The sequence below is a fragment of the Anarrhichthys ocellatus genome, unplaced genomic scaffold (genome assembly GCF_004355925.1).
Source record: "Anarrhichthys ocellatus isolate YVR2014 unplaced genomic scaffold, GSC_Weel_1.0 scaffold108, whole genome shotgun sequence".
In the NCBI taxonomy this organism is placed as follows: Eukaryota; Metazoa; Chordata; class Actinopteri; order Perciformes; family Anarhichadidae; genus Anarrhichthys; species Anarrhichthys ocellatus.
Genome location: NW_022280138.1, coordinates 53,180 through 67,999, shown reverse-complemented (window position 1 = coordinate 67,999; position 14,820 = coordinate 53,180). Strand labels below are relative to the sequence as shown.

Genomic DNA, 14,820 nt, shown 5'->3' with positions numbered 1-14,820 from the left:
ACATGCTAACATGGCAACACAATCTGCATGCACAGTTAAATACACACAGAAGAAAGTATGAAGTGACTATTTGTGTATCTAGCAACTGTAAGAGTACACTAAATGAATTCTGGAAGTCTGGTGATAATCAATATTTTCCTTCTCGTCAACAAATCTCATGTACAGAGAAAACGTGAATGTATCTACTTACAAATATTGTGCGTGTATCAAATATATCTTCTTTTTCTGACCAATAGAGCCACAAAGTCCACAAACTTTTAAAACACATCAAAGAGCCACACTGTACTGGCTGACCTGATCCTTCATAGTTTATTTTGACTCAATCTCACACACACACCGTCCTGCTGCCACAAATACTCATAAGAGCAGTATTTCCCAAGCCTTGTTTCAGGGGACCCTCTTATTAGCAATGACAAACCTTAGTGACCCAATTCACAGTAGGCCTTTTCTATAAATCATGAGAGGAGCTAATTTCTGATCATTAGGGCCCGAGCACCGACGTAGTCGGAGCGGAGGACCTATTGTTATTCGATTGTTTATTATTATTATTCTTAGCGTTTCGTCGCAAAAAGGAGGTGCTTGGGATACTGGAAAAATGTCGAAATTTGGCACGCAAGCCAGAATTTGCGAAAATTGCAGTCTGATTGGGGTGTCCAACTGCGGTATGAAATATTGGCTCGATAGCGCCCCCTATTGAGGAGCCCCAACATTGGGTTTCACCTAGCTGTATGAAATTTGGTAGGTATGTGGAACGTGATGAGACGCACAAAAAATCCTCTTGGAGTTTTTCATTAAACCAAACAGGAAGTCGGCCATTTTTACTTTTATGACGTTTTTGACCATTTCAAGGCGTCATACTTTAACGAACTCCTCCTAGAGATTTAACCCGATTGACTTCAGATTCGGTCAGTATGCTCTTAAGACCTTGGCAGAGTAAATTTACTCAAAGATCAAAAAGTTATCGAACTATGTGTCCGTGGCGTGGCGTCAAAAAAACACCATTCGCCGTGAAACAGGAAGTTGTTGTAACTTGGCCATACATTGTCTAATCTGCTCCAAATCTCTCATATGTCATAACATCCTGACCCGGAACACATCTATAAGATAATTTAGAATCATAGTAATAGCGCAACTGGAAGTTGTAAGTTGTGTACTTTGACATCCTGCTCCTCACAGATTAATCAGATCCCTCTAAAATGTTGTCAGAACAGCCTTAAGACCTTGATAATGCTTCATTGTGAAGATTGTAAGAAGTTGTTGAAGGGCGGCGACGTGGCGGCTTGGCGAATTTCGATCCTTCGCCATGAAGAAATAAACTGATGTAACTCGACTCCACATCATCAGATCTTTACCAGATTTCACATGTTTGATTAGACTCCAGGCCTGAAGACATCTGCAGGCCAATTTTGAATCATAGTCATAGCGCCACCTACTGGTAACAGGAAGTTAAAGTCTTTATACTTTGGCTTGTTTCTATTAGTAGGTAAATCAAATCAATATCAAATTAGTTCCACACAAATATAACAAGTTCATAATGCCAGTTCATGAAGCTTTTGATGTTTCGTCGAACGCCGTTGCCGTGGCAATGCAGTCTTCGAAGGTAATTCTGAGAGGCTAAAAATGCTCGAAACATAAGCAAACTTGGCAAGCAGATTACAAGCCCAAAATGTAGTTGTAGAATATGATTTTATTGGTTCAGAGTGACAAATCGGCTCAATAGCGCCCCCTACAAAATTTCGACGAAGCAGCCCTCGCAGTATGTTTGACCTAGATGTATGAAATTTGGGAGGCACATGTATCACATGTGGACTTAAATAAAAGTCTCTTGGGGCCATGCTCTAAACCCAACCGGAAGTCAGCCATTTTGAATTGTTTATGAATTTCTAGTGTCGTTTTTGTCATTTCCAGGCGCTGCACTTTAACGAACTCCTCCTAGGGAATTAATCAGATCAACTTCAAATTTGGTCGGTACAATCTAAAGACCTTTGTGATGAAAAGTTACTCAAAGCTTGTTGTTTCGTGAAAAGCTGTTGCCGTGGCAACGCATTCTTTACCATGAAAAATTAAGGTGTTTTTGAGAGGCTAGAAATGCTCAAAACATAAGCAAACTTGGCATACACATTTAAAGCCCAAAATGTAGTTATATAATATGATTTTATTGGTTCAGAGTGGCAAATCGGCTCAACAGCGCCCCCTACAAAATTTCAACGAAGCAGCCCTCGCAGTACATTTCACCTAGATGTATAAAATTTGGTAAGCAGATGTATCACATGTAGACTTAAAAAAAAGTCTTAGGGGTCCATGCTCGAAACCCAACCGGAAGTGAACAATTTTGAATTTTGTATGAATTTCTCGTGTTTTTTTTCCATTTCCAGGTGCTGTACATCGAACTCTTCCTAGGGAATTAATCCGATCAGCTTAGAATTTGGTCAGAACAATCTAAAGACCTCAGCGATTAAAAGTTACTAAAAGCTTTAGGTTTCATCGAATGACGTGGATATGGTGTGGCAGCCATTTTACATGGTTTGCCATCATCCATCAAGCTGTTGTAACTCGACTGTACTTTGTCAATACTGTCCCAAACTTGACATGCTTGTTGACTGTCATGGCTTTAGGACTTCTGCATGCCAATATTAACTCATAGTCATAGCGCCACCTACTGATAAGCACGGACGTAAGCAGGATTCTGTAATTACAGCGGCCCAAACACTGAACTTATTGAAAGGGTTAGTGGGCACACCATGAGAAAAAGACTTCTCTGATCTAAATATGTGCAAACTAAGATGCTTGGAGAGCAAAAGTTAGATAACAGTGGATTTTCAAACCATGTCAGTGGGTATTAGTATAAATGATCTGTCCAGAGCTTCTTCATGACAATCAGGTTAAACGTTATAATGAATGCATCACACTACAATCTAAAGTTACAGAAGAACTTAAAATGAAAACAGTGTTAAATTAAAGTGTTCAAGTAAAAGCAAATGACACTACTGTTTTGTTAACTTTCATGTAAGTCCAAATACAATCAGCAGGACACTGCAGGGAGTTGAACCCCATCCCAGTAAACTGACAGTCTGTTATGTTACAAACACTGAAGCACATTCACACACATTCATTTTCTTAATGATGTTTAAATGCTTACATTTATGATTGTATCGGATGTACACTCAAAACATTTGAGGCTTAAGACCTGGCAACATGATCTTGCTACGCTGCTGGTCTACGCAGGAAATATCTCACTCGTGCACGCAGAGTGTGATGGTCACAAAAATGCATGGCCAGAGTCCTGCTAGTACCCTCGACGTGCGTGAATTTGCGAGGGCCCGATCAATGCTGCTCGCAGCTTTAATTTTTATTGTCATTTCCACATCATTTTATATTATCTTGAATAGGTAAACCAGCCATTTAGAAGAGATATACAGTGCCTTGCATAATTCACCCCCCTTGGACTTTTCTACATTTTGTCATGGTATAACCACAGATTCAAATTCATTTCATTGGGATTTTATGTAATGGACCAACACAAAATAGTCCATCATTTGGAAGTTGGGGGAAATATTACATGGATTTCAAAATGATTTACAAATAAAAATCCGAAAAGTGTTGAGTGCGCATATGTATTCACCCCCTTTACTGTGAAGCCCCTAACAAAGATCTGTTGCGACCACTTGCCATCACAAGTCACATTTACAAGTCATATAATTAGTAAATAGGGTCCACCTGTCTGAAATGTAATCTCAGTATAAATACACCTGTTCTGTGAAGGCCCCAGAGTTTGTTAGAGAGCATTACTGAACAAAAAGCATCATGGAGACCAAGGAGCTCACCAAACGGCTCAGGGATAAAGTTGTGGCGAGATATGAAGCGGCACTTAAACCTGACTCAAATTAGTCTGATGGCGTGAACTTGAATTGAGCTTTATGGAACCGCTTTAGCCCCAACTGATTTGTTATGTTCATTCAATGTTAGGTTCATTCAATGTTAGGTTCATTCAATGTTAGGTTCATTCAATGTTGGGTTCATTCAATGTTGGGTTCATTCAATGTTGGGTTCATTCAATGTTGGGTTCATTCAAGTCAAGTTTCAAACTTTAAGCCTCACTTTTTTAGCTAGCTTCATGGAACGGACCTCAAATCAAAGAAACGACATATTAAACAATATAAATCAATTACTTGATTACTTACACTTGTGACTCATTAGTTACCTTTACCATTCATAGGACTTCATAGTCAAGTTGCTAAAGCACATTTCTCTCACCAAGGTTTTGTGAAGTTGGACCATAGTGTTGCACTAGTTGTAGTTTATTCCAACTCTACAGTTTTAAAGTAAAGAACCACCCTCTCATAGTTGAGAACACGCTGCTGTAAAGGTTCTAGATGTTTTCTTCTGTCTGCTGCTTTTGGCTGTGATTCAGTTAAATGTGCTTCACAGCTGAATGATGACTGACTGTATCCTCAGTGGTGTAGTGATGACTACACTCTGAATAGGTGTATATAGATCATAGCCTGTCTTGTCTTTCCTCCTCTTTAAGAATGATGTTTCTCTCTACTTTGTGTTTTGCCTGAACAGCATGACTCGTTTGTCATTTGCTTGGCACTGCATGGCATGTAGTTATGAATCCATTGTGAAAATGGACAGCAGTTTGCTTACATCTGTGTGTTTTTTTTTTTAATTTGTTCAATAAGGTTCCAGACTTATTTATTGAATAGGACAAGAATTTTCTGGCATTTTGTAAAATCAGTAATAATCCGTTGTGATGGTAAGTAAAGAGCAAAATGCTGTATAAGGCAGCATTGTGTTGAAATTACTGTTTACTGATTTACAAACTGCCATTGATCTCTATATACTCTATGTCCATGTGAAGAACATGGAAAATGAGCACTAGACCTAGCCAAGCCAATTCTAACTGTTATAATTGCAAGTATGAATTTGAAAGGGGTACTCCAGTGATCTCTATAAAGTTGAGGGTGCATTTAAAGAATAATGGTCAAAATGAAAGCAGCAGGAGCAGAGATATCATGACTCTTAGTATTCAACTCAGTATGGTTGAGGAACACACCCCAAGTTCATAAAGAAGGCTTTGTGTTCGGTTTCTGTTTGTGATCTCCAAGTTATTGTCTCAGAGCCACAGAGAATACTATACAGCTGTTTTCACAGGTTGATTAGTTGATGTCCCCTTTATTAAGGATAGAATTCCAAGGCACCTGTGCCCTATCTGCTTTTTAGGTCTCACAACCCAAGAAGAAAGCAAGCGCAGGACCATACACTACTAAAGTTAATAATAATAATAAAGACCAAGCATACTCATCTTCTCTCTGATTCAGTTTTCATTTGTGCTTCCAGCCGATGTCAAGCTGTCCAAGAGGAGGCAGCCATTTGTTCCATACGCTCTGCGCAACCACACAGGATGTACCATGTGGTTTGCCACTCTGACTACAACCCCCACAAGGTAAGTGTGGCCGTGAGCGGATTATGAAAGAATGGGCACATGGCCCCAACACCTTACCTATAGAGCAGCAAGACGCACAGACTTAATAGTTGTTAAGTCTCTTTTTTTGGTTGTTTTGTGTCTCTTTCTGGTCTTTTTATGGTCACTCTTTGTAGTTTTTTGTGTCACTGTGTAATTGCTTATTCGTATTGTAGTATTTTTGTCTGTGGTTGTTTTGCCCCTTTTTTGTAGTCATTTTGCATCTCCTTGTGGTTGTTTTGTGTCTCTTTTCAGTTTTTTTTTACCCCTTTTCCTAGTTGTCGTGAGTCTCCTTGTGTCTCTTTGGAGCTGTTGTGGTCTCTTTGTAGTCTTTTAGTGTTGTTTTTTTATTGTCACAGTAATTATAGGTAAATATGTGACATCACCACCTGTTTCTATTTGTAGAACATTTGCTATGACGATACTGGAGGACAAAATGTATCTGAACAATGGTATGAAGATGTGTAGAAGTGACAGCAGTGGCGGGCCGTGCATTTTATATCTGGGCCTTCAGTGCTGTCCTGCAGCTGAAACACCTCCTAATAACCTAATGATGGCGCCAAAATTGTGGGAAATATGTTTTCGGTGCACTGCGCTCACGTAGGAGACACCGGGCTGTGACCTCTCAACCCGGAACAAAAAAAAAAACAACAAAAAACAGCTGAGGCCCCCGCTGAGGCCCCGCACTTCTAGGAGGCTAGGCTAAACTAGCTTAACAAATAATAAATCCACGGTATGCTTCGTAATTAACGGACAATACATATAGTCCAAATCTATATAATTAACACGACAACAACAAACTCACAAGAACCAGTCCCATATATTCATATGACAACAGAGCATGACAAATCAATCCAGCAGACCTGCAGCAACATGCATTCTGCTGCACACTGGAGGGCCATTCAGATATTCGATGTAAAAAAACAAACGCAATTGACTTACCAAATGCTGTTCACTAAAAGACAAAGTGCATCCTCCTTTCTTTGTTGACAAAGAGTTTAATCCCACGGTTCAATCCCAACTCACTAATCTGTTTCTCCTCCTTCAGCCATTGAGTGTTAAAAAAACAAAGCTAGGTAAAAATAATAATAATCTACACCAAGCTAAATGCAAAAAAGTCATAATTTCTTCCATATCTTTCAATTTGAACTCTTACTACTCCGACTAAGCCTCTGATGGCTACTTTAAGTTTTGTTTCACAATAGTCACGTGCTCGCCCACTGACCAATCACAGCACACGCTGCACCTCACTGCAGAGCTGCACCTGGAAACTGAGCTGCATGTAATGCTGACGTGGTTGTAGACCAGCTAGCAGGCTCTGACACGTCAAAGAATACGCCCAACATGTCAATCTAAAGATCTGATTGGTTGAAGAATATGACAATCAACAATATCGTCCCTATTCACTTAAACTGCACATGGATGCACTTGAGAGTCTGCAGGCCTCGGGCCTCTGTTCTTACCTAGAGACACAGAGGTGAAATCTGATTGGATAAAACCTCTACTTAAAACAAGCTGCACTGGAAGCAGAGCAACTGAGGAACACAGGAGCTGTGCAATGAGAAAATAAGATAATGGGAACAATATTATTATAAATTATAATACATGTAGTGTATTTAAGGAACATGATTAAATTATAAAATAGCTATAACTTTGTGATTCAGTTTAGGCCAGCAGAGAAGGTCTTGAAGGCCCTGACGGCCCACCACTGAGTGACAGTAATGTTTAACTTCTGAGTGAGAGGCTTCACAGCACACATTTTCAGCTTGAGAGGAGAAACTCACCTCAGATAAATGTCTCCACATGTTCCCCACAGGGTGGCACTGTCTCACAGCAGTAGTGCAGACTCTATCTCAGAGGTCCGCGGTCCAGGTACTGATGACACTCACAATGTCAGCCAGTGGAGGGAGGTGCTGCCTGGAGAGGAGATTCCTTTTGAGTTTGAAGCCCGCGAGAAACTCCGCCACCGGTACAGATCTGAGTCACATTTACAGCACCTGTTGATTTTGTTCAATGAATATGAACATGTTTATGAAACTGTTGGTTAGTTTGGCCATCATTCTTACTGGTTTGATTACATTTAACTCTGCAGTAATTGTGGTGAGCATCTGTCTGAAACTGGAATTATCGTTATGAATAGATAGGAGGGTATTCTTATCAGGTCCTGTCACATTAGTCTCTTACTTCTCCGTGTTTCTCCTTCTCTGTTATACTTTAAAATGTTCTACATCAGCTTGATTGCAGGGACAACTTAATGGTATAAGTAGGACATGGCAACTCTTGCTGTTAGCATTGATTCTACAGTAAAGCTAATAAACACAATTATTATCAAAGCCAATAGGACTGATAGCTAAAATGAACCCCAGGTTATTAATAATATATACATATGTATGTTCCTGTGAAGCTGAAATCCACTACTGTATATATTTATGTTGATGTTACCTGTTAGAGTGATGACACTTGAACTGCATATAGACACAAGAAGGCCAAAGAACCACTGCAATAATCTGGTGTTCATGTACATGTTCAATGTAAACACCAGTGATGTGGTCATCAGTAAATGTTCACTCATTGTTGTTAAATGACTGTGCAGTGCTTTGGCTTGTGAAACACAGTCTAGTATAATGATTGAGTGATGGTGAATTGTGCATTCAGTAGATAATGATTATGTATCCCTGCTCCTCTGCAGACACACTCATGAGCTGAAGCTGCACCAGCTGCTGGTGCGGGTGTGTGGATGGGAACAAGTGAAGCCGGTGTCTGTGGACAAAGTGGGCGTTTTCTTCCGTTACGCAGCTCCGGACAGAAACAACTCGTCCAATACTGTGAGCACAAGTCCAAACCTCCAGAGCAACATTCATGTTGATGATGTTTCTGACGAATTGGCCCAGAGTTTGATGTGAAACCTTTGTTTTTCTCCTTTACGCTTCCACAGGTTGGCAGTCCTATTAGCAGAACCAACATCATCCACCCGCATGTTTATGTGAGTCTTGTTTCTAAATCAGTGAGCAGTCTAAGTAAGCATATGCTGCCACAGTAGCAGCTGTAACACTCATTATACACCAGGAAACAAGATAAAGAACAACTTGGCTAATGAAGCAAAAATAAAGAACATAAAAGTATAAAGATTTTCAAGTAAAAGACTGGTTTCAAATAGTGTCTAGCATGAACTAATAAAGGCCCGGTATAGTATGAGTGAAGATGGAACTAATTATTTTATAATAGTTTAGCATGAACTTGGCACACATAATGTACGGTACATTTACACAGCAGTAATTCAGTACAACAGTCATGAGAGTCAACCAGCAGAGTAGTGAGTATGACATAACTCTGAAGTACTGATGGAGTTAATGTACGTCACACTGAAAGTATCAAGACTTCAGGTGAACATGAAGGAACAGGAGCAGATCAGAAAACAGGCAGCCCTCTAACTGAAATACTGTATGATGGCACATGCTAATAAAACTGACATTAGAAAAAAGGGTCTGTTTTTAATTATGATGATAATAATTATTATTCAAATAAAAGCCTTGGTGAATGCCATTGAAACAGCAGAAATGCTCAGTATGAGTTTAAACCTGAATGCCTTGTAGGGATGGGACGATATAGGATTTTATCACGAATTTCAGTAAAAAAAAGACGCTGACAATAAGTTGATTGTGTTGAATTCCTATTATTGGGATGATCGTGAATGTCATCACATGAGTGGTGAAATATAGAGCCTGATTTTTAAAATACCGGGATTATCGTGTAAGAAAGAACAGACTCATAATGTTTGTATATTTATTTATCCTTTATTTATGCAGGTGGACCTTATGATTTATGATTATCTTGTTAAGGATTGTTTGATTATTTTTCAGTAAGAAAAAATGTGTCTTAACTGTAATGCAATAAAAACATTTGTTTCTTAAAAAATGAAGGTATAGTGATTCCAGAATGTTTCACTGCCATTTCAAGAGTTTAAATCATATTTTGATCATTATAGGGGTTATTTCGTGAAGCGCAATTGTTTTGGCCAGGATAATCATGACGTGAAATTTTTATATCATCCCATGCCTAATCCCTTGGAGCCCTCAGTTCTCGGCCCTGCCTCCAGTTAGAGTGGTCTTCTCCATCACAATGGAGGGCAGTGCCAGGAAGGTCATCACTGTCCGCTCCGCTCTCATGGTGAAGAACCGGCTGGATGTTCCTATGGAGGTCAGACTGGATAGCCCCTCTGCTCCTGACAGTAAGACACTGCTCCACTTTAGGTCCATTGACTAAGCACCAATACTTATTCAAAAGTCAAGTACATGTAGAGACGGGTTTCTTTGTTTCATTTTTATTATCGTATTACTTGTGTCATTCTAATGAAGCTAACTGTCTCTGTGTTGACAGAACCAGTGGTGTTGCCTCCGATCCTTCCTGGCCAGGCCTTGGCGGTCCCACTCCACCTGACGTCCTGGAGGCTGCAGTCTCGGCCCAAAGGCCTGGGCTTGTTCTTCTGTAAGGTTCCCATCCACTGGACCAGCGTGGAGCGGCCCGGAGACATCAGCAGCAGCAAGAGGGAGTGTCAGTCAGCAGACTTTGACGACAGCCTCAAGAGCAACTTCAGGTAAATACAGTCATCCGGACTTAGTTCTTGGTCTGGGACCGTTCCCCTCATCTCTCTGTCTCTCGCAGGTTTTGTGTGGTCATCAAAAAGGAGAACTACCCGGATCAGCAGCCTGCCAAGACAGTTTCTGGCAGTGCCAAGCAGATCTATCGACAGCCAGGCCACACCATCTACCTGCTGCCCACCATGGTTCTGGCCAACCTGCTGCCCTATGACCTCAACTACTTCATCAAAGGAACGTCCATCAAAGGCGCCCTGAAGCCGGGAAAAGAGGCCGTGCTTCACGCTGCAGACACTTCGCAGAACATGGAGCTAGGTCAGGACTTGCCGAAAGTCTTTCACTGGCTAGTGTTTAGACATTTTCCCTGTTCTCACTCCCGGTGTTCATGGTGTGTATCCTCAAGGAGTCCTGCTGGAGAGCTTCCCTGTGTGCAAAGAGCTGCTGATTCCACCTGGCACTCAGAACTATGTGGTACGCATGAGGCTGTATGACACCAACAAACAGCTGCTCTGCCTCACCATCCGCATCATCCTGCGAGCACAGGGGGCCCTTAAGATCCTGATTTCTGCCCCCTACTGGCTGATAAACAAGACTGGTAATGTTCTCGTTGCTGTTATATAAACTTCAGTTGTACATTTTACAGAAAAAATCCCAAACCAGTCTTTGCTTTAAGAACTGTTATCGTTCCCTAAAGCCACTTTTCTCCCGCAGGTCTGCCGTTAATCTTCCGTCAGGACAATGGAAAAGCCGATGCTGCAGGCCAGTTTGAGGAGCACGAGTTGGCCCGAAGCCTCAGTCCGTTACTATTCTGTTACACTGACAAGGAGCAGCCTGCTATGTAAGTGAATGAGAGACACCAAACTACTCTGTTCCCGAGCATCCATAATGTCTTAGCTAGTGAGCAATGTTCTACCCAACAGACGTCCTTCTGGTGTTTTTATCGTAAATGATGCACACACCGATGGCAACGGCCTGCCTGTGGTTTAGTGTCTGTCACTTTGACATGTGCACAGGATACCGCTCTACCTCCTGAGTCCCATCTTCCACGCCTTACATTCCATCTTTTCCCCGCCTGTCTTGATCCCAGGTGTACTATGCGGATCGGGAAAGGGATTCACCCAGACGGAGTTCCAGGCTGGTGCCAGGGCTTCTCCCTGGACGGAGGGAGTGGAGTCAGGGCGGTGAAGGTTATCCAGCACGGGAACAGACCTGGCCTCATATACAACATAGGCAAGTTGGTACACTCACAAACAGTACAAATGGAAAGCACTAACCGAACTAGTGCCTGATTGAATAATAATCCGATACCCAGGATGGGCCCTGATCCTGATCATTGGGTGCATAGTGTCTCATTTTGCAAAGGCATATAAGAAGAGGAATGAAATACTGAACTGCAGTAATCTATTTGAATGTATTCATGGCCTTTCATCAGGACTCCAGTTGAATGGAAGGTCTGGTGCATCACTGCAGCTTCTCTTTGGCCAATATAGATCATATTATAAATTGCACTGAATCTACATCTTTTTCCTGCACAGACAGCTATTGGCACACAGATCATCTTCTGGCATAAAGCAGCACTCCCTCTCTGTCACACTGCTCCAGCTTTTTCTGGCACTCTGATGCATGTAGCAAATATATCTTGACTTTTATTCTCCAACTGTTGATATTCAAGCTAAAATGTCTCTGTTAATACATTATCAGTAAAATGTTTGTCAGGCATTGTTTGATCCCTGTCTGATGGACACAGGCATCAGCGTGCGGAAAGGAAAAGGACGCTACAGGGACACTCACATAGTGACCTTTGCCCCGCGCTACCTGCTGGACAACCGCTCTACACACAAACTGGCCTTCGCTCAGAGAGAGTTTGCAAGAGGAAAGGTGAGAACTGAACTTGAAATGAAACGTTCACTGTCAGTTCTGGTAGCTCAGTGGTTGAGACGTAGACAGTAACAGCAGCATCCTCAGTTCAGATTGGGTCTCACACTTACACTCACTCACGCACAGTCTCACATTCTCACACACTCACACACTCTCTAACTCTCTCTCGACAGAAGTTGTTAATCATTAGTGAATACATTTGTTCTAGGGTACGGCAAACCCTGAGGGTTACATCTCCACCCTGCCGGGCTCCAGCGTCGTCTTCCACTGGCCCCGCAACGACTACGACCAGCTGCTGTGTGTGCGCCTCATGGACACCCCAAACTGCACCTGGTCTGGAGGCTTCGAGGTCAACAAGCCCAAGTCCTTTCACGTCAGCATGAGGTGAGCTACATATATACATACATTTCCTTTCAGTAGCTTTACTATGTTCGTAATGAAGTAAAGTTATTTTATTATGATGTTGAAAATGGAGGTTGAAGGTAGAAGTGTAACCCTCATTTCAAAGCTAAATGCCGTCTGATACCTTGAACTTCCCAACATGTCCATCTGGGCATACATGTTTATAGTTAACCTGGCCACATGTCACTCTTCATTGTCCACGAGGAATATTGTGATTATTATTTGTTGTGTAATATCTGATTTCTGCCTGTATGTTGTGATGCTGACACTGCGTACTAGGCATTTTTTTTTCTATGCTGTACCTAAAACAAATTCCACCAAATGAGGTCACGTTTTCACTGAAGTATTTGACATGTTTTAAGTGGATCTTGGTTTAAACAGGGACACACTGGGGAACTGTTTCTTCCTGCGGACAGAGATCACCCTGAAGGGAGCAACCTACCAGATCTCCTTCTCTGATGCTGACCAGTTGCCTCCACCCTTCCGCATCGACAACATCTCTGAGGTGAACAGCATGAGCTGTTTCTACTTACTTGAATCACTTCCTGGACTTCCACTCCCACCTCTCTCTCCATGAATGAATTATTATGGGCATACCAGTGCACACTATCAGAGATAAATTACTAAATACAGTGAATAGATTCCATTGTCTAAATTCCTTCAGGTGCCCATCCAGTTCTGGCAGCATGGTGTGGCTGACATCCGGCTGCACACTGAGGTGAAGGCAGGCTCAGTGCTGGACTACGCCTGTGATGAGCCCACGCTGCCCCCCTACCTCACACTGACTGTGAAGGGAGCCGGATCCTCAGATGTCACGTCTGACATGAACTTCTTCAGAGAATACAACAAGCTCTACTACGAGAACTTCATCTACATTGCAGCCACACACACCTTTTCACTGTATGAACCAACAACATGACTAACTCATAATGACATCATAATATGTTATCACGTTTTCTATACAACAGCAGCATTTTTTTCTTGATGTAGGAATGTTGAGAAGAGACCTGTTGGGAAGAAGCGTCTGGTGAGCTGTGCTGAATTGGTTCTGGATGTGGACACCAAGACTCAACGGGTCATCCTGAAAAAGAAGGTACAGTTTTTAGGTGATGGAAAAAGCATTGAGACTAAGCCCATTGATGGATGTGTAACTTGTCCTTTGATTATTGTGCAGGAGCCGGGGAAGCGCTCCCAGCTGTGGAGGATGACTGGGAGCGGCATGCTGTGTCATGAAGGCTCGTCTCCACCGCAGAGCAAGTCGGCACAGCCACGCCCACTGGACTCCTCCCTAGTGCTGGATATCGCCGGGCTAGCAGCTGTCAGTGACAACAGGTTGGTACTTTGTGCAGCTGTGGTGAGTCTAAGCTCAACACACATGCTTCTCTCAGGACTCATTTACAGTCAGTTGTGGACATCTATCATGGACAATTTCAATGTAAGAGGTGTCTCTGTCTCTCCCAGTTTTGAGCCGTTGATGCTGAGGAGGCCGGACTCACGCCGCAGCACCACCCAGACGTGGTATTTCAGCTCAGGCATGCTGACCTGTGGCCTGCCCCGGCTGGTAGTGCAGGTGAGTACACCAAGCTCATGTATGTTGACAGGAGCTCCTCTCCTCTATGCACTGCTGTGGACTCCAGAGTCCTGAATGTTGGTACTGTTGATACTCACATATTGTATGTTCTTCAGTTTTGTTTCATTATGTACGACTTGTACTCGTCAGGTGAAGGGCGGGACGGCAGGTCTGTATGATGGAGCAGAGGTGGTGCTGGGACCAGACTCGGGGCTGCAGGAGCCCGGCCCCGAGCAGCAGTTCATTAACCAGAAGATGAGACCTGGTTCTGGCGTGCTGTCGGTCCAGGTGCTGCCAGATGGACCCACACGTGTCCTGCAGGTGAAAACACAAGCCAGTAAAACGCTGTATGAATGGATTAATAATCTTTCAACAGTAGTAGCATTGACACTGAGCAGCAGGTGTATTCTTTTGGTGAATCAATGAGTTAGTTGAATTTGACCAAAATCTATTAGAACCTGACGTCTTGAGTGAAAGGAAAGTTGCAGGTCCATGTGATGTACTTTGTGAAGCATTTGATGTAACAAAACACATAAAAAGCAGCTAAAGTTGACTAATCACACATGAAAGAGATCCCCCACACTGCTCTACAGTATTCCCATGTTTGCACCTTTTTTATCCCTGTGATGAAACGATGTGTTTTAAAACCCACTTTCTGAACTAGTATTCAAAGATGATCAAGTTTAGGTTTAAAATCTTCTTCACGATATGGATCATGTCATCTCTCAATAACAATGTATATCATGATAAAGTATATTTCATGGTAATGCCATGAATTAATATATATGAAATAATCACATGGTTTTGTTAACTCTGTGTGAATTAAATACTTAACAAATAAAAAAGTATTTTCTCGTTTAATTAAAACTTAGTGCAAAATAATCAGATTTTCTGAGTAATGTGAGTTAGTA

General features: G+C 42.1%; 1 protein-coding gene across 6 annotated transcripts in view; it reads left to right on the top strand.

Moving 5' to 3' along the window:
- The window catches only part of vps13d (vacuolar protein sorting 13 homolog D), a 76,902-nt gene that overhangs the window by 41,894 nt on the left and 20,188 nt on the right, over positions 1-14,820 (top strand). For all 6 annotated transcript variants that reach the window (XM_031876391.1, XM_031876389.1, XM_031876390.1 and 3 more), the window contains 18 exons: positions 5,341-5,446; positions 7,281-7,433; positions 8,154-8,289; positions 8,400-8,447; positions 9,542-9,692; positions 9,842-10,058; positions 10,127-10,374; positions 10,463-10,654; positions 10,771-10,897; positions 11,147-11,289; positions 11,807-11,937; positions 12,146-12,321; positions 12,721-12,844; positions 13,004-13,239; positions 13,330-13,432; positions 13,514-13,671; positions 13,801-13,909; positions 14,060-14,230. In XM_031876391.1, the coding sequence (XP_031732251.1) occupies positions 5,341-5,446; positions 7,281-7,433; positions 8,154-8,289; positions 8,400-8,447; positions 9,542-9,692; positions 9,842-10,058; positions 10,127-10,374; positions 10,463-10,654; positions 10,771-10,897; positions 11,147-11,289; positions 11,807-11,937; positions 12,146-12,321; positions 12,721-12,844; positions 13,004-13,239; positions 13,330-13,432; positions 13,514-13,671; positions 13,801-13,909; positions 14,060-14,230 (2,729 nt within the window). The remainder of the gene's footprint in view (positions 1-5,340; positions 5,447-7,280; positions 7,434-8,153; positions 8,290-8,399; positions 8,448-9,541; positions 9,693-9,841; positions 10,059-10,126; positions 10,375-10,462; positions 10,655-10,770; positions 10,898-11,146; positions 11,290-11,806; positions 11,938-12,145; positions 12,322-12,720; positions 12,845-13,003; positions 13,240-13,329; positions 13,433-13,513; positions 13,672-13,800; positions 13,910-14,059; positions 14,231-14,820) is intronic.